At 39.3% G+C, this 27636-nt stretch overlaps 1 protein-coding gene across 1 annotated transcript in view; it reads right to left on the reverse strand.

Moving 5' to 3' along the window:
* Positions 1-237: 237 nt before the first annotated feature.
* Positions 238-27636, reverse strand: part of LOC123656383 (histone deacetylase 7) — a 67076-nt gene continuing 39677 nt past the window's right edge. Inside the window, exons 2-17 of the mRNA XM_045592072.1 lie at positions 17610-17722; positions 12492-12563; positions 10639-10746; positions 9009-9200; positions 8596-8669; positions 8359-8510; positions 6585-6689; positions 5486-5805; positions 5202-5416; positions 4747-5121; positions 4532-4670; positions 4197-4433; positions 3785-3925; positions 2768-2956; positions 2363-2517; positions 238-1531 (exon numbers count right to left, since the gene is read on the reverse strand). Coding sequence (XP_045448028.1) covers positions 1471-1531; positions 2363-2517; positions 2768-2956; positions 3785-3925; positions 4197-4433; positions 4532-4670; positions 4747-5121; positions 5202-5416; positions 5486-5805; positions 6585-6689; positions 8359-8510; positions 8596-8669; positions 9009-9200; positions 10639-10746; positions 12492-12563; positions 17610-17722 — 2648 coding nt within the window. The 3' untranslated portion in view covers positions 238-1470. The remainder of the gene's footprint in view (positions 1532-2362; positions 2518-2767; positions 2957-3784; positions 3926-4196; positions 4434-4531; positions 4671-4746; positions 5122-5201; positions 5417-5485; positions 5806-6584; positions 6690-8358; positions 8511-8595; positions 8670-9008; positions 9201-10638; positions 10747-12491; positions 12564-17609; positions 17723-27636) is intronic.

Here is a 27636-nt window from a genome sequence, read left to right on the forward strand (position 1 = left end):
CGTTTATACTTGACATGTTTTGCTTTTCCATACGTTTTACTACTTGTCGATGGGAATGAAATTATTTAAAAATAGAGTAAATATTTAAAAAATAAATACAAAGTTGTTTTAAAACATTATAAATTTGTCAAACAAAATAATGAAATCCAAAGTGAGCTGATTTATTATTGTGTAAGTTTCATGTTTATAGACAACTGGGTAATAAAAAAAATCAGGTGAAAAATAAAAATGCAGATATATTTCCAAATATATATAATATTATATACATTTATTAAATAATTATTTCATCTGTATTCCAATTTAACAATAAAACTCTCAAAGATACAACATTGTTTAAATCTGTTTAGCGTACAAGGATCGCATCCCTCGATGTACGATGGCGCCGCGCCGCCCCCCCCCCCCCCCCCCCTCCTACTCTGACATGACACTTAGTGACTAACGCTGCGGGCGCGGCGGCCGGCGCGGCGGTGGACAGCCTTTACAAAAATATATCATCTCCACCCGCCGCTATTGGAAAGCCCTTACGAAACGTAATTGTGATGAACTTGCAATCGCACTACACAAATTATCTTAACGAGTAACTTATGCCGGTAGATAAATAGGACTCTTTTGATAGTTAAATATTTAGCTCAATCGCGTTTCACTTTAAGGGCACGTTCGCGTCCGGCGACACCGCACGCGTTACAATATTCATTATCTGTGACGTTTAACATTTACGGTTACAAAATACACTATCTGGAGAAGATAATTAGTTACATACAAATTGTAATTACACCTCGACGAGTGTCGGCAGCACCCCGTCGCTACGGACCGAGACTACGACGAGTCGAACGACGACGGTTCGACTGCATAATATCCAGAGAACTACGATCTTAAGGAACGAATACGTGACACAACATCGATTATTTTTTCATCGAATCATAATTCAACTATAGACAATATTCATTAAAATATCACGTTCGGCCGGACGAGACGGCGTCGTCGCGACGAACTCGAATCACCACTCACATACACATTCCGACCGAACGGGCCGGACGTAAACTCTCTTTATACAAAAATAACAATATTTACTGGGCTAATAAATACTATCTTTTATAGACTCTGCTATAAAATCGCAACGATACAGGGACACAACGTTTCATTCGAAAGAATTTACACTCACGGAGCGAGTCTCCACGAGGACGCTCATTCGACGACTACGACAGAGTTACACCTCTAAAGGTTTTCAAATCTGAAGTCTTTGGTATAGACAGAGACGACGACACGAAGGTACGACGGAATGTCGAAACATTCTACCGACAGAGTAGAGCGGCATCGGACGCGCCGGCGTGAAAGCTAGCCGTCGCGGTCACACCCGAGAGCGTATCCAACTATATATTAACATCACTTTGTACACTTCCGACTTCCCTACGTTTAAAGCTTTCAAATTAAGACTTGTCTCGATGGCTCCGGCGGCCGAGCCCGGCGCGCTCACTTGCCCTCGTCCTGCTCCATGGGCTCCTCGGCCACCGAGCGCGCGCTGCCCGAGCGGCTGCAACAGAACGCGCGCTCACTACTCGCTCGCACGCCACTGGCGGACTTTGGGTGCCGCGCATATTCAAAATAAATTAATAGACAAAGTGCATTATTTGCGCCACGCCACACGTTTTAGTCTGTAATATCCCACTGCTGGGAATAGGCCTCCTTCCCCATGTTGGAGAAGGGTCAGAGCTTAGTCCACTACGCTGCTCCAATGCGGATCAGGTGTACATGATAACAACCGGGACCGACTGCTTAATGTGCTCTCCGAGGCACGGTGGGGAGACCCACAAGGACTGCACAAACACCCAGACCACGGCAAGCATTTGTATGGCCAATACAAATGTTTATCATGGGCGGGGATCGAACCCGCAACCGCCAGCGCAACAGGCACAATCCATAGCTGTGACCATTGTGCCAACGCGGCGTCATTAAACGCATTATTCGGTGCAGGATTACTTAATTGATAAAGATGAAAGGGCTTAGTGACACTTTATTTCATGCAAGATACTACTAATTTTGTGCTAAAACACAGTTTATATGTTATTTCCAAATGGGTGACGTTCTTGCCCTAAATAATCATCTTAAAACTATAATTTGTAAAATGACGATTCGAATATACTTTTGAAGCCTATTTGAATAAAGTTGTTTTTGATTTTTATTAAGGGAAAAAGGCAAAAATTAAAAAAAAAACGATTAATATCTCTAGATCTTGGCATATTTCGGCTGACCTTTTTTTCACCCCACCAACTCCATAGTTTTAAGGAGTAAAAGAAAAATACCCGCAACACACTCGCACGTACAGATCGGTCAGGTTAGGTCGGGACAGCCCGTGCACACGCACCTGAGCGCCAGCGGGCGCGCCTGCGGCGGCTGCACGGACAGCGAGGCCATGGCCGCCGCCGTGTCGGCCGCGTCGCGCTCGCTCTGCGGGCAGCCCGGCCGCGCCGCGCCCGCCTCCAGCGCCGCCGCGCCGGCCAGCGCCATGCTGCGCTTCACCTGCGGCGCGGCAGAGGACACTGTATACGCGAGCTGACACAGCGTGATGTGCATATATTTATATACAAGTGTATTTGTCGAAACAATTAACATAACAAAATCATCACAGTATCACACAACAATATCAAACACTTAGATATTTTGACACACATACTTCACCGAGGCCCAGGAACCCGACATTGGTCCTTCGAGCCGGATAACTTAGGAGTAGACGAGCGTGCGCGCACGTCATATCTGTGCGGTAACGAACCTGCGGCCAGTGCGGCGCCTGCGCGGCGGCGGCGGCCCGCAGCGCCCGCAGCGCGTGCGGCGCGGGCGCGCGCGCCAGCTCGCTCAGCGGCGGCGCGGCCAGGCGGTCGCCCAGCAGCGCGCGCACGCACTCCTGCGCGCAGTCGCACATGGCCGCCAGGTCGTAGCCGCCCTCCAGCGACAGCACCACCTGCCGGCCGCACGGGGCATTAGCGGGACGCACTCGCTCGGTCGACCGCTTTGCTTTAGTTGTGCGTGTGCCGTGTCGGCGACTACGCGCCGCGAGTTTACAGATACATTCGTACTAAAGTCTGTTCAACGAGAAGAGATACCAAATGTAAACAATGCTCATCATTTTTTCGTAGCGACGACGGAACAAACAAAATGTAGTCTATCTCTTTCTATCTTGTCTGTTTGCTATCTGCTGCACGTCTCTCTGCAAGGTCGAACGATATTTTAACTAGCCTTGAAAACAATCGGACCGCGTACGGCCCTTTGAATTTGTATTATTTATTTTTATTTCATTTCGTGTCCTGAAGCGCTCGGGTGATTTTTATATTTCGATAATTATTATTTAAGAAGTATCAAATCTTAAATACATAATTATATTTAATTAATTATATTTAATTCAGTAATTACAAAATATAAATATATTTTACATTTAAAATTTTTGTGTAAGTAAAAAAAAAGGTAACAAAACCCTGCATAGTTGAATGAGCTCGCATTTGGTTTGTTTGCATTCGGTATCTCGGCTCGTTGAACGCACTATAGTACAAATATTTCTTTCCGGTAAAAATGTCCGTCCTTGCGGGTCTTCCCACCGTGCCCCGCAGAGTACGTCTCATTAGAGCTGTTGATCCCGATTGTTGTCATATACACCTAATGGCAATCGTTACTCATACCAGTATATCAACCCGCAGTAGAGCCGCGTCGTGAGTTAAGTTCCGATCCCTCTCCTAATGGAGAACGAGGCCCATGGCCGGCAGTGGGATGCAACGGGCTGAGTCGCGCCTCGTACCTTGCCGTTGGCGAGGGACATGAGGTCGCGCGTCATGTGCGCGAAGCAGGCGGCGGACACGTTGTAGCCGCCCATGGGCGCGGGGTGCCCGCCCGCCGCGTCGAACCCGCACGACACCAGCACGATCTCGGGGTCGTATTCCTGGAGATTGAATATCAATACTTTGAAATTGATATTTAAGTCCAAAAAAAAAAAATTTACATATAAAAAAAAACGAAAAAAAAAAAACGGTAGTTTCCAGTCGTTGAATTATCGTGTTGCGATATTTTTACGATATGATATGTATTATTCTTACGATAGTCTTTCTCACTTAAAAGTTTAAGATTCTATAAAGAAATATCTTTATAGAATCCTAGTATGCAGTATCATCTCCTACACAAACGGTTAGTCACGGTTAGTCTGCGAGACGAACCTTAGCGATGGGCATGACGATGGAGCGGAAGGCGGCCAGGTACTCGGCGTCGGCCAGCGGCGGGTGGCCGGGCCAGGCGATGTTGACGGTGTAGCCGAGCCCGGCGCCCGCGCCGCACTCGGAGGCGGCGCCGGTGCCCGGGAAGAAGTTGCCGTCGTCGTGGCGGTGCAGGCTGATGTACAGCACGTGCGGGTCCTCGTAGAAGATCTGCTGCGTGCCGTTGCCGTGGTGCACGTCCTGGAAGGCGGTACGGTCTTAACGGCGACTCCAGACGAAGACATAACTCATCTGAACGTCGCTACGAAATGTCGAACAAATACAGTTTGAAAACTCACCCAGTCTACGATGAGTATCCTCTGTAGACCGAGGCGCGTGTGGAGGATTCGCGCCGCGATGGCCACATTGTTGAAGAAGCAGAAGCCCATCGCTTGATTGGGCTCCGCGTGGTGGCCCGGCGGCCGGACTATCGCGAACCTGCGGCCGAGAAAGGGCGGTACAGTGACGGCGGGCGGCGGCCGGGCGACTGCGGTGGGCGGAGCGGCGCACTCACCCGTTCCGGAGCTCGCCGCGCGCCGTGCGCACGGCCAGGTCCAGCAGCGCGCCGGCCGCCAGGCGCGCGGCGGGCGGCGTGTGCGCGTCGCTGAAGGCCGTGTCGGCGTCCACGCCCAGCCCGCCGCACGCCAGGCGCACGAGGCGCACGGCGCGGCCCTCGGCGCCCGCCTTGCCGCCCGCCGCGCCCGCGCGCCCCGCCCACGCCGCCACGTGCGCCTCCGAGTGCACGGCCTGCAGCTCCTCCAGCGTGGCCTTGCGCGCGCGCGTGCGCTCCGTGCGCGCCGCCAGCCCCGTCTCGCACAGCCGCGCCCACACCGACTGCAGCCGCCCGCCGTGCTCCGGGTGCGTGGGCGCGTGCGCGCCGCACGCGCACCTGCGCACGCATGCGGTCAGCGGGACTCGACCCCGGGGGGCGACAATCGCATTCGAGGGAATCACACGTCAGAGGGTTACCCGTGTTTGAGCATGAGCGCGTCGTAGGCGAGGCCGGTGGCGGGGGCGCGGGCGCCCACCAGGGGGGAGCTGAGCGCGCGCGCCAGGGGCACGGCCCCCGGGGGCTCCGCGGGCGGCGCGCTCTCGGGCGCGGCGCGCCGGGCCGTCAGGTCGATCACCTCGCCCTCCTCCTCGCGCAGCTGGGCGGCGGCCGCGTCGTGCGCGCGCGTCAGCACCTGCGGACGGGCCGGCGGTGAGACGGTCGTCGGCGAGGCCGTGCGGGGCGGGGGCGGGGCGCGACGTACCGTCTTGCGGATCTGGTCGCGCAGGTAGTGGTGCGCGGAGGGCGGCTGCAGCGCGGGGTCGCCCAGCGGCAGCGGCGCCGAGTGCGTGCGGCCCAGCGGGCGCTTGGCCAGGCGCGCGCCCAGCGCCGCGGCGCCGCAGTAGGGCTCGGCCTCGCACACGGGCGGCAGCGGCGCGGGCGCGTGCGGCCGGCCCAGCGAGATGTTGGGCAGCGAGGGCGACGAGAACAGCAGCTCGGGCGGCCGCGCGCCCTCCTCCTCCTCGCGGATGGGCGGCGCCGGCGCGCCGGGCGGCGAGCCGCGCGGGGACGAGCCGTCGCAGTCTGTCGTGCAATGGGTTATATGAAATCACTTAGAACGTAGAATTGTATCATCGTCGGTTGTCTGTGAAAGACCACTCCCGAACGTAAACCTCCCTAGGGGTACGCTATGAACATTTATCGTGAGTCTTTTGATCTCGTTTAAAATAGCAAAACGATCACGTATTTAAGATCGAATCCCAAGAATGTTTTATTTCGGTAGGACACAGCAGGAAACTTCTTGATCAAAAATTTAGTCCAATTGAAGATGCGAGGAAAAAACTTACAGAAGATTACAACTAAATAATACTCTCTTATAAAATAGTAATTAGTTCCTGTGCTGAGTGAAGTGGCCATAGTTAGGGAGGCTCATACCTGCTATGCTGTGTGGTTACGGCATTAAAGAATATAGCCACTCCCTCTCTTCTCGTGGGTGTCGTGAGAGGCGACTTCGGAATAGCATAGTTCCACTACTACCTTGGAACTTAAAAAGCCGACCGATAGCGTGATAACTATCCAACTGCTGGCTTTGAAATACACAGGCCGAAGACGGGCAGCAGCGTCTTCGGTGCGACAAAGCCAGCCTTGCGGTTACCGACCCGCCTGCCCAGTGTGACTATGGGCAAAACACATGAGTTCACGCCACTTTTGGCGCGAACTTTTGGAGGCCCATGTCCAATAACTGCGAAAGGCCGATGTGACGATAACGACGAGTTAGGGAGGCTCAAGGATAGGTTCGGCAACGCGCATGCTAGCTACAAAGCTGCGGGTAAGTAAGTGGTCGAGGTAGGGCGGGTACTCACTGCGGAGCTTGGCGCGCGTCTTGAGCGGGCGGCGCGCGAGCGGCGAGGCGCGGCGCTCGCCGACGCGCGCCTTGAGCCGCAGCTTCAGCATGTTGGGCTCCGACGCTGCACACGCATGCGGTTAGCGCTCCGCCCCCGGGACCGACTCGCCCGAGCCGGGCCAGCAGCGGCCGGCGAGGGCAGTCGGTCCCGCGGGTTTCGGTATTAAACTCCACACGGTTAATAACAATAACTACGACTCAACTCATACGACATCCAAAGCATGCTGTTCTTAGTACTTTACTCTCCGATTGACACTTAAATGTAATTTACTTAATTTCATTTAATTATTCAAATGCCTATTCGGTGCTCAAATATTAGATTTACGCCCGGTTTCTGAAACGTTTGTCAAAGTATAGGTCTACTAATCGGCTGTTAGATTTAAAACGGATGTCAAACCAATTGGAGTTGCTGAAACGTCATTCACAGCAAAATTAGCTAGTCCTCGATTAGTTTGATTTGACATTCGGTTTGTAACATGTGGTTATGTAACATAATTAAATATTATTTTATATATTTGTGATGTATCAAAACCTACAGAAACTGTTAGTTGTGATGTTATTTAATACATATGATAATACTCAAACATCTAATAAAGCATCATATAAACATCTAAGGAAGATACAATAAAAGGAAATAGTTCCTAAAAACAATAACTGACTAGCCCGTTGGCACAGTTTGTAGTGGCCCTGCTTTCTGTTCTGCGGGTTGCGGGTTCGATTCCCGTCTGAGTCTGGGTGTAATATTTGTATTTATATATTTATATATCTATTATTTCTTTGAATATTTATAAAAAATGTATGTTATAAGATATTTATTTATTTATATTATTTATTATTTAAAAAAAAAAAACAATATCATGAAAATAAGACGAAGAGCATCTTTAGAAAAAAAAAATTAAATTATCAGAATATTGAAGACTGATTTAAAAAAAAAAAAAACCATTAGTTTAGTAGAAAATAGTAAGATGAAAATATGATAAAGTAATTATAATTATAATAGCTTGTTTCAAATTTTAGTTATTAAGTAATTATAAGTATTTTTAATAGTTCCTATAAATGTATATTTAGATATATATTTTTATGACCTTTTCTTTTAAATTCCCTATTATTTATATATTGTTAGTAATCAAATTTAAAACTTAACAATTAAAATGTTTCAATAATAGAGATGACCGACACTGAAGTGTTTTTATTTATTATTGAACTTTGACCAGTATCTTCTTCGTAATAATAATAGACATCTGTGTAAGCTACAACAAAGAACAAAAAATTTTAGTTTATCAAGACCAAAATGTAGACTATTATAAGATAAAACATACATTACATATATAAAACTTGGTTATAAATATGTTTTACATACCTTTAAAGCACCAAAATGTAGTTTCACGTAGAAAATAATTGTTTTCTTTAAGTTAATTCGCCGATATACACCGATTAGTTGAACGAGTATTTGACAGACGTTTGATCAATGATTATAGCTTAATTCGCGTTTCAGAAACCCAAAATGGCGGTTAACATACGATTCCAGAGTCAAATTTGACAGTTATGTCAACTGACAGTATGATTAAATTAAGTAGTTAACCATGCTTTTAGCAACTCATTTCATGCTTAACAAGAGATTTGACAGATGATTTGTTAATTTCTGCATTGATCAGCCTTTCGGAAACCGGGCGTTAATCTCACGACAAACGGTACACAACATTCGAAACGTACACGCATCGTTCGGCACTCACCGGTCTTCCTGAGAGGGAAGTCCGCGGGGGAGGGCTGCGGGGGCGCGGCGTTGAGCGTCAAGGGCAAGGGCGCCGCCAGTCTGTAGGGGTGTGCGGTGGCGGTCGCCCCCGTGGACGTTATCGATTCACCTGATGACGATTTCACTATACCCCTGGAAATTAAGAAAGGTTGAACGAGTGTTTAGTATAAAGGTTGAAGTGAACTTCTAAACTAGGTAGATAGCTACGATATCCTACCAATTTCTGTAGGGTGAAGAAGGTGGTATGGTTCCATTTGCATTTGCTGCGGCTTGTTTCTTCTTGAGGAATTCCTGAAAAGACGCATATAAGAATTGTAAAATTTTATATTTTAATAAAAAACTTGAAAAACCTTTTTTTAATTGTCTGAAAAATTCTTATCAGCCATAGGGTGGCGCTGTGTAGTATGAATTTTACCAAATTCAGTTCAGATTATTTTGAGTTTTATGCTGCCTTCGCGAATTCTTGGTTTGGCAACAGTAACAAACTCAACGGTTCCCACTAGGATTCACTCCTTTGTCGAGGGTCCGGAAACACTACAAACAAGACAAACATCTGTACGGCCAGTGCAAACGTATGCCATGTGGCCTGGGCTGTAGCGCGCTCAGCTCGGCGCGGGCGCGGCTGCGTACCTGCAGCTTCTGCTTGACCTGCGAGGAGGCGTTGGCGCTGTGCTCGTGCTTGTCCTTCTTGCGCAGCAGCTCGACGCGGTCGCGCTCGTGCCGCTCGCGCGCCTCCCGCGCCTCCCGCGCCTCGCGCGCCTCTCGCGCCTCACGCGCCTCTCGCAGCGCCGCCTCCTCCATCGCTTTCTGTTGCTCCCATAACTGTTACCACATTTACCTACTTTAAGACGCATCTCCTGGCACCTACTCATACCCTGCGAGAGCGATAGCTAAACGTTCGTAAATAGAAATTCTCACTCGATGATGATAAGCGCGTGTGAATAATAAGCCCTGTATCAATTTTCATGAGTGGATAAATAAAAATAGACGCTGATATGGATAACGCGTTTACCGCTGCGGTGACAACCACGCTTTTCGGTGCGTCACGGATTCCGATGGAATAAGTTATCAAAACGAAATGAAAATTGGACGGTCTCCACATACCGAACATATTTCCTATGTTTATAATGTATTTCTTCGGAAAGTGAATCATGGATACATATGTAATAATAATTTGATTGATATGAATAATAATGATTTTTCAAATGCAATAGGTGACAAGATAACAGAAAACGAATCTGAGATAATTTTGAAGTCGTTATACTAACAAATGTATATTAAGCGTCATAAATAACGATTTAATGTTCCACTGCACTGCAACGACAAATGAAGATGTACGGTCGGCCAAGAAAGTGATGTACCAGTTTTGATTTAGTTTCCTGGTCAACGAAAATTACAACAAGGTTCGTTATTAAAAGATATTACTGCAAGAGACATATAATAATGACGTAAACCTAATTGATAAGTATTCACACGTCATTATTATACACGACATTTTAAACTCTATTAGTAATAAATAATATCGTTATCAATAATCAGATAAAGATGGCGATAGAAGTTGTCAGATCGTTCTGCAAGCGAAACTAATCTTTATCACCTATGAATCTGCAAGCGGCATTCAACCTTATGGTGGTACACCACTTTCTTGGCCGACGGTAAGACCTCAATTCTCAAAATCAAAATTTTGCAATATTTTATCATCAATATCAGCGTCAGGTTCCCGTACGTTTGAAACGGTGTCAACATACCGAGAATTTTTCCCAGTCGTTAATTGGGGTCACGCTAGGTTAATACAGTCAGTCGAGCGCATTATGAGTGATGTAATTGCAGAATACGGGCTAGGCCATTCACGGCTATTTATAGAGAAGCCTGTGACAGCTACGGAGACGCCCATTCCGCGCCCTCGCGCCAACGTTCTCATCGAGATGAGACCGGCGGAATGTTATTGTGTTATTTTTATTATCATTCCGGACTAATTATATAAATGCCTGAGGTTAACCGTTAACTAATTATCTCTAAAGATATAAACGACCATCGGGTCGACTTTCTAAAATGTTTATATCACAACGTTTTTTTTCGAATCAATACTTTACGAAACCCGTTTATTGTCGAAATTTTGACTTTCTAAATTTGAGGTATCGTAATAAAGTGGTAAAGGATGTGGAACGAAAAAACACATTCAAAAATCACAACATTTATAAATATTTATGAGCTAATTGGTAATATTTCGAATAAAAAAAAGGCTAGAATTAGTAGTCACCTTTAAATGATGCCTGATTTGCTGTTCATGCTGCTCGGCAAGTTGCTGTTGCTGTTGCTGGAAATGCTGCAGCAGGATCTCTTGCTGCAACTGTTGCTGCTTCTTTAGCTGTAAACATCCATTTATAACCTTAAACATCCCTTTCAAGCTCAGTTATGAGACACACAATTTTGTCATTAGGGGCCATCCATAAATTGCTAGCTGTGACATGGACGGGGGAGGGAGTCAAAAATCGTAAAATTCATGTGACGTATGTGTATTTATGAATGACCCCTTACAGTTACAGAAGATACACCGTACTACTGTACGGTGTACATTTCAGTAACAAGACGAGAAGTTAGTTCATTTTATCTTATAGCCGCGTGTTGAGATGTTAGCGTTTAATTGCAATCTACTTCCGGTGGTTGAGTTTAAGAGGTGATATATGGCGACATGAATGAAATGTTTGTTAAAACAATTACAGTGGCCAAGTGGATTATAGCCAATTCTCTACCTGCTTCGTACGTCAGATATAAAAACGAACTCGACTATTATTGAACGTTTTTATTTGGTACAAATATATCTATTATTGAATTAATGTTATATACGTATATCTGTACAAAACAAAGACATTGATAGCTTCTGATATATTACCAAAAACAATCATCTGTGGGCTAAATTGATAGACTAATCGTCAGTACAAAAAAAAAAACATATAAATAAAAAACTTTGACGATGTAATGACGAAAAGTAGGTACAGAGAATGGTGCGATTGATATTCACAAAACATTTATTCTGATAATTTCGAAAACAAAAAGCCAAACAAAATTTGGATTTTGAGTAAAAAAACGCGAACAAAAATAAAGTGTCATATTCAACAGATACCTACTAAGCAAATTAATTAAAAAAAAAATTAAATTCGTTTAAAAACTGAAGACTGCGATCGGTCTGGAACATTGATGAATTAAAAAAGAAAGTTTTGAAATACTGATACAACTTTTGATTTAACAGTGGAATTAATAAATGGCCTTACCCTATAAATACGGACGATGTTATTTTCAGTTTATCATAGAAGTGCATTAATAGTTCATGGTTTCGTGCCAAGGCAACATAATAAACCCATTGTATAAAACTATGATACCAAAATCCTTGTATCAATATCCAAATTCCAAGCAATGAATTGATATTTTGTGTAACCTTTTTTTTATACAACTAGGTCGGCAAACAAGCGTACGGCTCACCTGATGGTAAGCGATTACCGTAGCTTATAGACGTCTGCAACACCAGAACTGCACTCATTAGCTTTGGCCACCTTATTCACCACAGGAACACGACACTGCTTGAGAGCAGTAACTTTTAGCTGTGATATTCTGTTAGGTTGAGTACTTCCCCAGTTGGGTTGCTCCAGATTTTGAGCAAGATATTTCCTGCCGTGCCCTAACCTCAGTAATCTCACCATCGTCAAATAAAAATCAATCAATCTGTTTTATTGGCCTTAGAAAATAAAACAAGACAATACACCTAGATGGTACTTTTAACTAAATCTTTAACATAACAAGCAAATAACAGAATATTAATATAGATGAAATTTACGATTGAATCATATAATTTTACGCTTGCTATACACTACCTAAGTTAGCAAAGACTGATCGTTAATTTAATGATTTAAAAAAAAAAATCAAGATTGAACATGTATACGACTCTACTGAAATACTTGACTACACGCTAATTTGTATATACCATAGTAATAGCACGTTATATGAACCATCTTTTACGACATATTTCATACAATAATGTTCCAGAGCAGCTCTAGTTCAGTTCCGAGTCGTTGAATGTGACACGATCGCTTGTTCTGTAATGTATAAAGGACTCACTTGCAACAGGAAATTATTTTCTAAAGTTTGTTTCGCTCTCTCCGCTATATGGTTCTTTCTCGGGCTCTGATTCTGACAACGAGAAACACTTTTTGAGTGACAATCGTCGATTGCGCTACTGGGGCGCAAGTTTGCTATTATAATTGTTAGAAATGGTTCATCAGTGGTGGATCCCAGATGAAAAAAAGTTTGGTTTTGGCCAGTTTTGATGTTATACTGTTTAATTAATAGATTATCCAAATTATAAAAGTAAACGGTCAACCATTGATTTAGCATTGTAACGATTTGAATAGCAAACTCGAAACCCTGGAGTCATACAACACAAAATATTGACAATCGGAAAAAGAGTTTAGACAAAATAAGTACGTAAGATTAACTCTTGATTGGATCGATTTTATTCGGATTAGTTTTTTTTTTATATTTATCTTAGACTATTTGCAATTGACGTTTATCGTCAACTGATTGACATGGGTGTTTGTATGCGATATGTTATCGTTAATTATATTGATATTGCGAAAAAATGAACAAACCGTCGGGCTTGGTTGCGCGCATATTTCTGGAGTCGCCAACATTATTTTGGTTAGATGGAAAAAAGAAATGGCGGGTATTGGAATGCGTGCGCGCCGGGAATAGCCCGCGTGGACGGATGTTTTGCGCGCGAGTGTGGGCGGGGTAAAAATATTGTCGTGCACGCCCGCGAACCTCACCCCCCCACCGGTGGGAACTACGCTGTTACAATATAATGCTTTGACGTATGAATCCTTCTAATGAATCGTGTGTGCTGATTGCAATCGCTTTGTTTTAGCGTCCTGACCGTTGACTATTGTCTTGTGAAATTATTGTTTATGTAATATCATGACATTTGTTTTAGCATTAAAAATTAATCATACAGAATTATTTTGTATTTTTCACTAATTTTAATTTATTTTCACGTTATCGTTTCTAGACGTTTCATTACGCCACTGGGTTGGCAAGTCATGTCTACAAAATACATGCATAGATTATTATTTAAGTGTTTACATTTCGTTTTTATTTTCGCTGTTTTACTAATTATTGTTCTATTTTACGTTATCATATATAATTTTATTTATTTCAAATGACTTGAATAGTTAATATTTTTTGTTTTATAATTGTCTTAGTTAAATACTTTATTTTTAAGCTTTCATAGTTATTCACACTGAGATTTGTATGTAAAACGAGATATTTGCTGTTGGTCATATTGATTTCTCGATATTTCGTTACTATTTGAAGCGACATGGTCACAAATTACCAAAATGGTAAATACCCGTTTTGAATATAAGGCATAACACAATTTGAAGTTAAATACTCTTGAAAAAGGTTTAATTCAATTGCTTTATATAACATACAATTAACCTAATTATTTCACACAACTTTTAAACGTGTTATTCAGCTAATAACGGAGACGGCAGGGCGACGTATCACCTCCCACTTGTCTACTTAATTATATTATAAACAGCTTTTAACCGTTGATCTATTTGCACTTTTTGATCTTGATTGTTTTTAATACCGTGAATTAATAAGCTTTACACGTTACTTCGAAGGAGGCAAGACTTTTAACTTTGTTATGGATTTCTAAACGATTTATTGATCTTATAGTGATGTGCATTTAAAAGTAATCAAGAGAAAAATTAACAATATGAAGTAGGTATGTGATACTACAGTCCAATGACTATCGGCCGTTTTCAATAATCTATTTCTGGTTTTTTCAATTAGTGATAAGTTTTTGATACAATTTGTATGGAGTTTACGTTAAAATTCTATCTCTAGTCAGCAAAGTCGAAAGGTAGAGAATTGAAACTGGCCGGCAGAGATGTTAAAAATCTAAGTTTTAATATCAAAAATAAGGTTGCAAAATTCTCAATTATTTCGTCAATAAATCGGTCAATATCAACGTTTCTTTAAATATAAAAAAAATATTTTTAAAAAATCGATTGGAGAGATAAGTCATTTCAAAGTAAAGAATCTAAAATTTTTACTTAATGTAGGCTATTGTAGAACATATAATAGGTATGATCTTTTGAAAAAGCATTAGTAAAAAGTATTGTAATATCCAATAATACAGTATGTATTGTTTGATATTACAATATCAAAATTGCTAGTGATTTTCAGAAAAACGTGCAAAAGCACTATTTACGATTCTCTGAAAAACACTGTCTGCGGCTTAACGATTTTTTAACGGAAGAATAAGCGATAAGATTGACAAATATAACTAAACAGCTTCCCGTAGAGAATCACTTATTTCTCCATTGATAACAAATTGTTTTAAAATATAAATAAATATTTATAACATACACACACGGTCGTCTGTTCCTATGGTAAGCAACCTAATGCTTGTGTTACAGGTAACAGCCGACTGTTATAACTATACTATTTTCTGATAAATATACATAGAAATAATACATATATAAGTACAAATATTACACCTAGACTCAGGCGGGAATCGAACCCGCAACCAGCGGAATAGAAGGCAGGGCCAACGGGCTAGTCAATATAATAGGAATATGAAGTGACAAATTAATAGAAGACAAATTCGTGATTGGATTGGAGTGCGTGGAGCCCATTTACGGGTGATATCCAGGATGCCCAGCGTGGTGACTATGGGCAAAACACATGAGTTCACGTTATTTTTGGCGTAAACTTGTTAAGGCCTATGTCCAGCAGTGGACTGTATAGGCTGTAATGATGATCCAGGATGCCCGGGTAGGCAGTCCTAGATCGTATGTCGGACTCAGCACTTGACAAAACACCTGCGGGAGCCTTCAGCCGCATAATTGCAGTGTGCCAGATCTGCAGGCAACAGGATCCCTCCAGCGACAGGCTGGTCTCGGCGAAAAGGCCAGACTTCTCTTCCATGGGGACTGACAAGTAACCAAACGTGTCATCAGTCTATTACTGTCACTAAGTATAGCGTTATGTCCAACTTGACACAATTACCTTAGTCTCTTTCGAAAACAACTACAACATAACCTTGTCAACTGATTGGTATTTTTTTTGGATTTGTAAAACGTATCTTAAAATGTTCTAAATCGCATTGGAATCGTGCCCGGATATCAACGGAGAACGGTTGTCCAATGTTGCGTATTTCATTGAGTAGAACAACGAGTTTACATCTAATAACATCTGTACGTCGGTATTTTCGTTCGGCCGGATATTTGATCCTATCGGTTCATAACGATAATGACCAATGTTTTCATATTCGCAATACCGTCCAGCGTTTATATTTACGGAGGCCGGATCGAACCGAGTTCTAAATTTATCTCCGGATTACACGGACGCATGTAAATATAGTTTGCAGATGGACGGACCGTTGCGAGTTTTATATACGTGTGTTCGTTTACTTTATTTATAACGCGCTCGAGAATTTTTATAAATATCGCGTCCGTTTTAAAAAAGAGAGTCGAACGCGCTGCATTACGGTGAAAAGGTCAGGGGAGCTGCGGGTGAGGTCGACGAGGCGAGCATCTGCACGGCGCGGCGATCGCGTGGAGAAAGGATACTTGATTTTTAATACTATATTAGGAATAATACTGTCTATGTAACATTAAAAAAAACTGTAGGATATAAAGAAAGTGTAAAAATTAAATATAAGTTTTTGCTCTAGTAGATCAGTGTGGCTGAATAATATCCAAAGCTTATAATTTACAGACGATCCTTTCGCCAAGCAACAAAAATTTTAACTATTTTAACGGTTAATTTTTAAACAAGCGTTTAAAAAAAAACTGCACCAATATGTCTGTGAACTTTGAATCTCGCGAGGACTCGCATAAAAAATTGTAGATTGAGTCAATCTCACAAACTATAGCCGTGATCCCAAGAGAAGCGCACTGCATACCCTAGTTTTATTTCATCATATACAACTAAATATTAACTAAAGTTGACGAATATTATATGCCAGGAATGCTTATCTGCATAATTTGGTATAGCGGGTTTTATTATTTTTAGCATCCTAAGTCATATTACTCGCTAATGTTTTTTAGGAAACGACCGGTTCCTAGAAGGTGAAGCTCGAGTAAAACAGGCGTTGGCTCATTTATTTTTATTGTAATATTTTGCGAAATCTCTCGCTAACGATATACCTAGCGTATTCCGGACATTATTATAAAATAAAAGAGAACACTTTGTCGTATGAGGTAACCGACAATAACAGACAATCTAAAACAGACGTTAAAATCACATGTTATAAATTATTACATTATTTCCTCGTAATTTACCCGGATCTATAAATAACATGATAGTTTAGAATGGCATTTTATTTATAATCGTATTGTCAAGTGTTTAAAGCAATTAATAATTTAAACATAATTGCAGCATTCGATAAAAATAAAAACAACGTTGACATATAACAACAATAAAATCTTAAATGATTCTCTGTTGCCTTTAGTCTTCAACCGCTCATTTTGCGATAGCTTGAGGATGAAGTCTAGAGCATCATTAGCGTCATTAGAAACTTGATATTTATTTTTATTTCTTTATTCTCATTCTGGACAAATTATAGAAACTTATTTTCAATGATACCAACATAAAAACTTATCATGATATTTTAATTTTTAAAACGATATAATTTTAAGATTATAAGTAGCGCGGGATGATTCTACGTTTGCACGAGATATTTTTAAAGTTAATCGTTTCCGACAACATTGTACTTGAATAGAGAACGAATGTGCTTAGACCACAAGACTGAAGTAAAACTTCTTTGGCACCATCTCTCATTGCATCTCCCTCTCAACTTCCGTTCGCCTCGCCCACACACACATCACACTTTTCGTAACGCTCTCGACACGCTGTCACCAGCTTACTCCCCAAGTCAAGCGTGCGTATAGAAGTCTTACTACAAAAAAAAGAATGAAAATAATTTTCTTCCTAGGTTGTAAACTAAAATACAGACTTGTGGCAGTTTCATATATACATATAGCAAGCCGTGACATTCATTCCTTTTAAATATTTATTTTAATTGATTTTTACATGTTGTTTTATAAACGCTTACATTCCTTTATTTAGGTAGATCCAATACAAAAGCAAATCTTGAAACTAAACTATACACAAGACAGACTCCAAGGTTCACCTCGTTATATGTCAGAACTTCATATTGGTATTCACCTGCATGATCTGATGGTGGAAACTGGTTTCTGCGGGTAGGCGCGGCGCGTGTGGCGGCGAGGGCGTGTGGTGGGGCGAGCCCTCCGCACCGCTGGCACTCTCGCGGGCCATCTCTGCGTGAAAAAGTAGATATATAGTTATTGCCTATTTCATAACTTCGTTAGGAAAAAAGGATACAGAATACACTTTAAATTAACGCTACGCTTTATTTCAATGCCGTCTTTTCATGGAAATTGTTAACGTTTTACTATTACTGTAGACACGTGTAGTACAAAAATCCTTTAGGGTTGTAATTAACATTGCACCCATTAGTGAATATTTTTCTGCAGTAATAATAACGTAAATCGAATATTTGGATGACTTCGTATATAGCTAAAACTGTTGATAGTTTTGAATGATCGTTAAGAGCTTAGGCAAATTATTCTTGATAAAATTCAAAAACCACCCCAAATCGGTAATGCGCGTTGCCGCCATTTTGGCTACATCTACGCATAACAAACTAATTATTGTAAATTTAATTACATTTTTTGTATTGAACGACATCCAGTGCATTAGCAATTTGCGAGAAATATAACAAGTATTTATAATACTTGTACTTCAGTGTTGTGACTTGAGGTAGTATACATAATTTCAAGCTAGTGTCTAAAAAGTTGAAACTCGTTTCTGATCTTTACTTTGAATACATAAAAATACAGTATCATGGATATATTTTTATACTTAAAGCATCAATTTTATAGATTAACGTGTGATTTATAAAAGGGAATTCTTTACGACAAAAATCAATATTGTTCCTATAGAGTTGATCATTACTGTCAAAACAATTTAATATGCATAACGACGTAATAAAATTAATAATAATATTATATATATTTATTAACTGTTCATTAAAATACTTTCGATATAAACGATTTCGTGAAATTTTCCATTCCTTTGTAGTAATGAACAGTAAGATCGCAACAAGCGGATTAGAGGGAGACAGGTAAAGGTTCCCGAGGCACTTTATAAACTCAAAGTTCGCTTCGTCTCGGCGAGTCTGACCCCCCGGTAAATGTGACCTACATCGAAGGGGGAGGGAGGCAAGGGGAAGGGCGCGAGCTATTTTTAGAACGCTAAATTTAGAAGGGCTCCGGACCCGGACGGTGTCCTTCACAATCGTTTTGATTGCGTTGTAAACACTTAAAAATTAACATTTTATAACGAATGATGTCATTTTAATATCAGACTGTCCGTCGTCTTATCTTAAATGTCACGCGTGAGGCATCACGCAGATGCAAATAATAATTTGTACTCGATATCTTTCGATCTTTTTACCAATATTTTATTTACAATAAAAAACAAAAAAAAAAACACCAGATTAAAGACAAACGACATTTTAAAGAATTAAACTTTATGTATTATTAGGACTTTCTGCGGAGCAACAACTTATTTTAGTTTTACGATTGTGTATTTTGCTGCGTGATATTTTATCAGTCATTAAAAAAAAAAATTAAACATCACGACGACTGTCAAATGTCAAGCTATTATTAAACGAATAACTTTTTGATAACGTAGCCACCCGACAATTTATTATTTGCTATATCAAAGCTAATTAACTAAGATATTGTTGAACGAATAAACTTACTGTGTTCCGTGTCATAATAATTTTCACAATGATAATTTCAAGATAAATAAATAAAATAATAAGGCGAGAAAAATACCTATATACCAATGGCCGTACCTACAAATATTTGAGACATACATTATTGGAAACGGTGTAATAAAAGTTTTATATTTTTAGAATGCCATTTTTGTACAAGAGGTCAAATATGTATAATATAAGCTACCTAAAGGCTGGGTTAAACAAGAACGTGAATATAAATAATAAATATAAAAAGCTTCTCTCTACCTTAATATTACGTGCCTTTGCGGGGTCCATATCTTTCGTATTTTTTATAATTTCAGTAAATTATTATAGTTAAATAGATAAATATATGTATAATATTTATTTGTACACCTACACATATGAATAATATGTGTAGGTGTACTCAAAAAAAATACAGGAATGCAACAGTAATGTTTCCTGGCTACGACATCTACGATCCCTACGTGGTGTCTACGAACGCTTGTCTACGAACCTGGAGAGCGTAGGGGCAACGTATCCGGTCTACGGACGTCTTCAAATGTAATTACGCAATATGATTGGTGTCTACGGGCTTCTACAGCTGTTGTTATTTAATATAATCTTAATAGAGTTGCAACTGATAGTATTTTTTATCAAACTTTTCGGCCTTGAGATGACTTAAACATTAAGACATTAATACATTTCTCAATTCTACTGAGATAGGCCACAGCAGCAAATATCCTCCTCAAAATCTGGAGCAGCCCGACTGAGTGTGAAGCGTTTTCATTTTTATTTTTAATTATTTCATATAATGTTAATTCACACATATTTTGATATGATCAAGTTCTGTTAAACTCTAGAATCATAAACTATCACGATTCAGTCTGTAATATCTCACCGCTGGGCAAAAGCCTGTTTCTCCGTGTAAGGGAAGAATTGGAGCTTAATCTACCACGCTGCTTCACTGCGAGTTGGCGGACGTATTCCGTACTATAAGTAATGATCGGTATCAGGTATTTAGGATAACAACACAAAACAGGGACACCCATAAGGGCAGACATCCAAACCAGAAAGAAATATTTGTAATTACAAATATCTATCCCAAGCGTGGATCGAACCCACAAACCGCCGGATGTAGGCGCCGACACGGCACACTTAACTACACCAGAGCAGTTGTTATAAACTGTGTGTATAGTTTTAAGAAAAATAAATAATTAAGCGGAAGTCATGAGATTTAAATTTTGTTTATTAAGACTTAAACCATTGCTTTAAACTATACCTAACTTATTAATTTATACAGAAATATTAATTAAAATATTTATATTCTAAATTTCATTGTACCTAATACATAGATACATATAAAACATTGCAATGTATATAATACAGACGATTGCGTCATTGTAAATGAATGTATTAATACACAATTGTGAACATTGTACATACTTGGAAATTTTTTGAAGGTTTGTCAATTCATACTTACATATATCTAAATAGTAGGTACTATTGCTTTTTTTATTTTTAATTGGCTCTTTCTCTTTTGTAGTTACTTTTGCTGCCAATGACCCCGGCTACTGATTGGATTACTATGAAAAGAATATTAAAAAAATCACATTTAAAATCAACGCTACGGGCTATAAAACTCACTTTTGATTTGTTTCGAAATTTCCGGTAACGAAAATCGAATTGCGTAATGGCGAACGCAGTCGCAGGTAAAGCTTGTATTAGAACAAAGAACAAATAATGCATCTTTTTTATTAAAAAAAGTAAAGAGTGTTACAAGTATACAAAACGCTTTGTGCTATCAAAGTCAAAACCAAAATTATTCAAATAGACTTCAAAAGCAGTAAAACTTGTACAAGTAGTGATGTAAGGTTTATTTCAAAATGTCTCAGTAACTAGACACGTTTTATTTCTTTTTTTTTATACTCTTTGATTTATAGTATACGACGGCTCGATAATTACATAACCATTTAAATTATAATGCGTTACACGTGTCCAGCAACGATGAACACGTACATGCATTAAAATTATTATAAAACATGTTAATGTATTCTAGATGTGGGCGACATCGTTACTCGATCGTTACACTATCAAGATTTGTTCTATAAATAGATCGAGCGCGATCGTCTTATCACATGTTTAATATTTACCACCGAACAATATACCTAACACGAGATAGCGACCCACTTTCTACACATTTAGTCATTTTTGTTAATAATATGCTTCGAATCGAGTTATACTTTAATTGCATTTACAAAAGTATTTGAAAAGAATACTATTTTTTTTTTCAATAGAAAATAGTAAATCATACAACACATTGCTTCCAATTATCATACAGGCGTTCATTCACAGATACTCACACACACCCACACACACACACACACAAACACACCACACACACACACACACACACACACACACACACACACACACACACACACACACACACACACACACACACACACACACACACACACACACACACACACACACTCACATATGACCAAAGTAATTGAACTCAGATATTAGATTCAGAGGAGTTCCACACAGTATATTAGGATTAAAATTGAATGGTTTATTTTTTCCTTGAAAGTATAAAATTTCACTCTTTTTAGCATTATATCGCAGTGAGTGTAAGGGAATGATAATCACAGCATATAGGCTTCGATCCGGACACATTGCATTAAATAACATTGGCCATTGTGCACAGAATGCAACCGAACAGAGGTTATACATCATGTTTTGGTTGAATGTGTGCGAGTCGAAGCAGAATGAGCTTTCTTTTTTAGAAAAAACTCAGAGTGTAATTTGAATAAAATGGAGGCATTCAACAGTGCCCTGGTCTCAGACCACTAATATTCATCAATTAATTGTCACATATTTGAATAGACATGGGTAACTTAACTCGAACCGATAGGGGTGACGTCGTCAGAGTGTGACAAAACTTCCCAATATTTTTCTCATAAAGATTTAATAAATGTGAATCTGGGTGTAATATAAATATTTACTTATATGTATTATTATGTATACTTATTAAAAAAATGTAGCTCTATATCAGTCTGCTGTTAGCTGTGTCATAACACAAGCATTAATTTCCTTACCTACAAACAGATAACTGAGTGTGTATGTCAAATATATTTATTTATTTGACTTAAAAACATTTAAAACGTCGAATGTACCGTGAGTGGCGAGAGGCGAGATCTATTAACATTCGCTTACGAGGTTGATTTCTTGAAGCTTTGTTTCTCAATTGCAAAAAAAGAACAAAACACGCTTTTCTATTACGAAACTCCTGCCGCGTGGTCACGTTGGTATTTATCAATGCATTGTAATAATAATTCGTTTTGAACGAAAATACAATAGAATGAAAGTGAACCTTAGAAATAAATATTAGGTAACAAATTTATACTTTTTTTTTATTTACACAATCATTTTATAATTATTAAGAAATTTATTTATTTTTAAAATAAAAATCTGGAGCAGCCCGACTGGGGTAGTACCTCTACATTACAGAAGATCACAGCTAAATAATACTGTTTTCAAGCAGTGTTGTGTTCCTGTTGGTGAGTAAGGTGACCAGAGCTCCTTGGGGGAATTAGGGATAGGGTCGGCAACGCGCTTGCAATGCTATGGTGTTGCAGATGTCTATAAGTTACGGTAATCGCTTACCATCAGGTGCTCAGGTGTATCAGATGAGTCGTACGCTTGTTTGCCGACCGAGTTTAATAACAGAAAAAAATATTAGACTTATATTTTGAGGTAGTCTGGGTGACGCTAATTGAGAAGTGCTCATGGACAGACTGGGTTAGAATACTGCGACAGAAAATTGGTATGAATATGCTACATATTATACCTGATTTTCGTACAGAGTGACGAATCTTGATGCCAATATCCACATATCCACATGGTAGTTTCGTACTTTCTCGATCATTTTCATAAGAATTGTAATTCAAAGTGGCTGGCTGCATGAGATTTTATTTTATAAGATCTGAAATAATTTGTAATTCTCTCTACACGAGCGTGTAATTTGCCACTTGCACAAGAGGGGACATTGTTTTTGTTTATGACCATAATTCTGGAAATCCCTAAACGATAATATCGAATTTTTAGTATGCAATACTATAATATTTTTAAACGATTATTATACAACTCGGGCGACTTTTATCTCTTAAATAATGCGTTCAAATTAAATGCTATCACAGATAAAGTTTATCTTCATAAAATTGCCTTGTTGACGAAGTATTTTTCATCCGTAAGGATCCACATGCTTGGCTAATAAAAATGAAATAGTTGGCAACAAAATAAAAAATAAATTAATTATATTTTATACTGGCAATACCTCGAGCTGTCTAGTTCCTTTTTTGTACCAATTTTTTCTTATAATTAAAACCCAGTGAAATCGTGCGTTAAAATTTATTTTATTTTATATTCTTCTCTTCTTCCCGCCTATTTATGCAATACAGTCTACTCAACATCATTCCCATCTTAATTTTATGGTTTCACCAGCAATAATCATCTTTTTTTTGTGATCATTAATTCGTTGCAGAGTTATTTTAAAGCTATTATACTTTGTAAGATATGAATCGAAATCAAATGATGTCAAGGACAATTTTGTTCAAAAATAAATACTAGTGATGAATTACGTATTTATTTGGATAAGGATTAACATCATGTCTATTAAACCACGTTCGCAAATAGTGCAACAGGTATTTTAGAACAAACTTGATTAACATAAAAAGTTACAATGAGTTAACATTAAAAGATGGACATACCGACGCTGTTACGGACTTTGGCTATTAATTCAGTCATGTATAATTTATTGGGCGTACGCAACGGAAGCTTACAAAAAAGAATATTTTTTTCCTGTTTTCGTAACATTTCTAATCAATGCTCAGCTCCTATTGGTCGTAGCGTGATATTATATAGCCTATAGCCTTCCTCGGTAAATAGACTATTCAACAAAATAAGAACTTTTCAATTCGACCCGCAATTCCTGAAATTAGAGCGTTTAAACAAACAAACAAAGTCTTCACCTTTATAATATTAGTATAGATAAAGAGTCCGTAACAAAGCTGCACGATAAATACTAAAATAACAAAACACAAAGCCTCCCCTCCCGCACCCCGCGAACCCCTCGCCGCGGAATAAAAATAGAAAGCGAACGCGACAAGTGAAGGACGCGCCCCACCCGCAATACGACCGTCTCGCTCGCACACACCGATAACATCGTTATGCGAAAGCGAAATAAAAAACAATACATGGCTAAATTACGAAAATCTATTTTTAGTGTACGCACGCGAACATCCAAACTTACTTCACGATCGTTCACTAGAGCGGAAACTGTTACATATATTTTTGGGAACTATCTTCGTACTGGCCACCAAAACACAATAAAACTAATATGTAGGTGGGTTTTACTAGCGCTTCTTCTGATTGCATTTGTTAAAATACCACACAGACTCAACTTTAATGAGATAACTTAAGACGTGGCGACGAAGCTAATATTAATATTCGTAGTCTTATTATGTCTCATGACACTAAAAAAAGCAAACGTAGATCAGGTTGAAGGTCGTTTCGTTTTTTATTTTAAATAAACCAGAAACCTGTTTAGAATCCGTATAGAATTTTACGTACATTACGATTGTATTAAAGGCAATATTTTACAAAGGCGAAGTGAAGGAAACGACGATAATTACGAAACAATTTCAACGCTATATTAAAAATAAATGAGCAAATAATTGTTGTTTGCTTAGAACGTAATACATGTGTGTGATGTAGGTATACTATATAATTATACATAAATTCTTTATTTGCTGTGTTATCTTTACTCAAAAACAAATTAGCCACACGTGAACACATACATGATTTTAGGACTTTCTACGCCAAGGATGCGAACGAAGCTATTTATCGACATTATCTTTACAAAAATTATTTAATTTTTTTATATAAGTATTGGATGCGATTACCGTAGCTTATAGACGACTGCAACACCAGAAGCATCGCAAGCGCGTTAACGACCCTGTCTCAGGAGCTCTGGTCACCTTACTCACCAACAGGAACACAACACTCCTTGAAAACAGTATTATTTAGCTGTGATCTTCTGTAAGGTCGAGATACTACCCCAGTCGGGCTGCTCTATATTTTAATTTAAAAAAAAAATAGAAATCGTCAAACATTTCATAAAATTATATGTATTATCACAAAAGATTAGTATTTTACTAAAATAAAAGGAGAAGATATATTAGAATTAGGAAATCCGGAGATAACAGCATAAATATAATTTAAAAAATAATGAAACCTTCCTCTTTATATATATATATAAACTGTAAACATACACAAACAAGACAACATTTAAAAAAAAGTTAATATTTACAGTGAACCTTACTTAACACCGTACCTGAAGGATTTATAGAAAAAGATAACTAAAACATAAAGTAATGCCGAAAGTACAGAATTGTGCTGAACTCGACTATTCGCTTTGATTCGGAAGAAAGCTATAAAAAAAAATCAACCCAACGAAACGATCCCTCCCCCGAAACAGCAGTATAGGCTAAACGTATTTACTCCACGAGGCGGCCGCTTCTATTTCGAAACATCTAAATGCAACCGCAGGAAACTTCGCTGATGTTACCAATTCGTTTAACCGCGAATATGTTTTTTTGTACCGTTACACTTTATTGTATACAAACTGGGAAGTACAAGTTTAGTGGTTGATTTAGTATTAATAGACTGAAGTCTTGTTCGTATATAAGTGATTAGCCGTGCTCCACGGTTGCACACGCGTTAATTTGAGGCAAAAAAATAATCTTCCTCGGCAAATAGGCTATCGAACACATTAAAAAAAAAACAATTTTTCAATTGGGACCAGTAGTTCCTGGGATTAGCGGATTTAAACAAACAACCAAACTTTTTAGCTTTATAATAATAGTATAGATTTGTAAAGATTTAATAAATACACTATAAATATTTTAATAAATTACACACATACCTATGATATAGAAATACGGCACATAGCGAGATGTTGAAGAGACGACTGAAATAAACTAATATTTACTTCAACAAATTATTTTATAGACGCTAGCAAATAGCAGAAGATAAATCTCATCTCTCCGATAATCTTAAGACGTTCAATATAAATTTTTGGTCCACGTAACAGTGTCGTGGTCGGAGTATCGCCAAACAATGCCCGGAGCTTCCGGCCGCACTCTTACTGAACACTAAATAATTTACATAATAAAGAGAACTACGCGCGGACTAGATCGCTATCTAGCGACGATATAAATTGATATAGAATATAAATTTTATGATAATTTTTGAAAATGCGATCGATAAATCAAAAAATATATTTAAATAATTGTGTTTGCTCGCAAACGAAAAAAAACCGATTTCAATTACATCGACGAGTAATACAACGTAGATCGACGAAAAAATAGTCAAGTAACTACGTGTTATCAAAGCTTACTCAAAAAGTAGTTATCAAATCTCAATAAAACTTATATGTGACCGCATGATAAACATCAGCTTTCGATTAAATTAAAAATTATGAAAATCGGTACACCCAGTAAAAAGTTATTGCGGATTTTCGAGAGTTTCCCTCGATTTCTCTGGGATCCGATCATCAGATCCTGGTTTCCTTATCATGGCACCAAACTAGGGATATCCCCTTTCCAACAAAAAAAGAATTATCATTATCGGTACATCCAGTAAAAAGTTATGCGATATAATACAACTTAGGTCGATGAAAAAAGCGTCAAGTAAAAACGCATTATTAGATATAACTCGAAAAGTAGTTGTTAGATCTCAAATAAATTAAAATGGGACCAATTGACACACACCACCTTTCGATTAAAAGAAAATTTGTCGAAATCGCTCCACCCAGTCAAAAGTTCTGAAGTAACATACATAAAAAAAAAAAGAAAAAAAATACAGTCGAATTGAGAACCTCCTCCTTTTTTTGGAAGTCTGTTAAAAAGAGTATTCTTTACCAAAATATTTTAATTGTTAACGCTCAGAAGACAGATTGTAAGAAGACATGGCATTCATGCCAGAAGATCGGCGTATTATTAAATCACTATAATATACATTTAACATAAGCTTATTCGTAATATATACTGATAGAATTGCGTATATTGCTGATAACAATCACATCAAAACACATAAAACAACATACTCGAAAGGGACTAATGGTCAGATGCGAGCAATAACTCACGACATCTAGCTTGGAGTGAACTGCGCAGGAGTGAATCACGGCTATAATTAGACATCTATAATTAGCTCGCCATACAAAGACTATGGCCGTTACAAGGATTCCGGTATCATTGACTCACATGTGAGCACTCTTTGTCTTCGCTACGTTTAGTTTTATTATATTAACCTCAATTTAATACGGTCCTGCTCATCTCTTGTGATACACGAAGTATCTCGAGC

This window comes from Melitaea cinxia, chromosome 9 (genome assembly GCF_905220565.1).
Source record: "Melitaea cinxia chromosome 9, ilMelCinx1.1, whole genome shotgun sequence".
In the NCBI taxonomy this organism is placed as follows: domain Eukaryota; kingdom Metazoa; phylum Arthropoda; class Insecta; order Lepidoptera; family Nymphalidae; genus Melitaea; species Melitaea cinxia.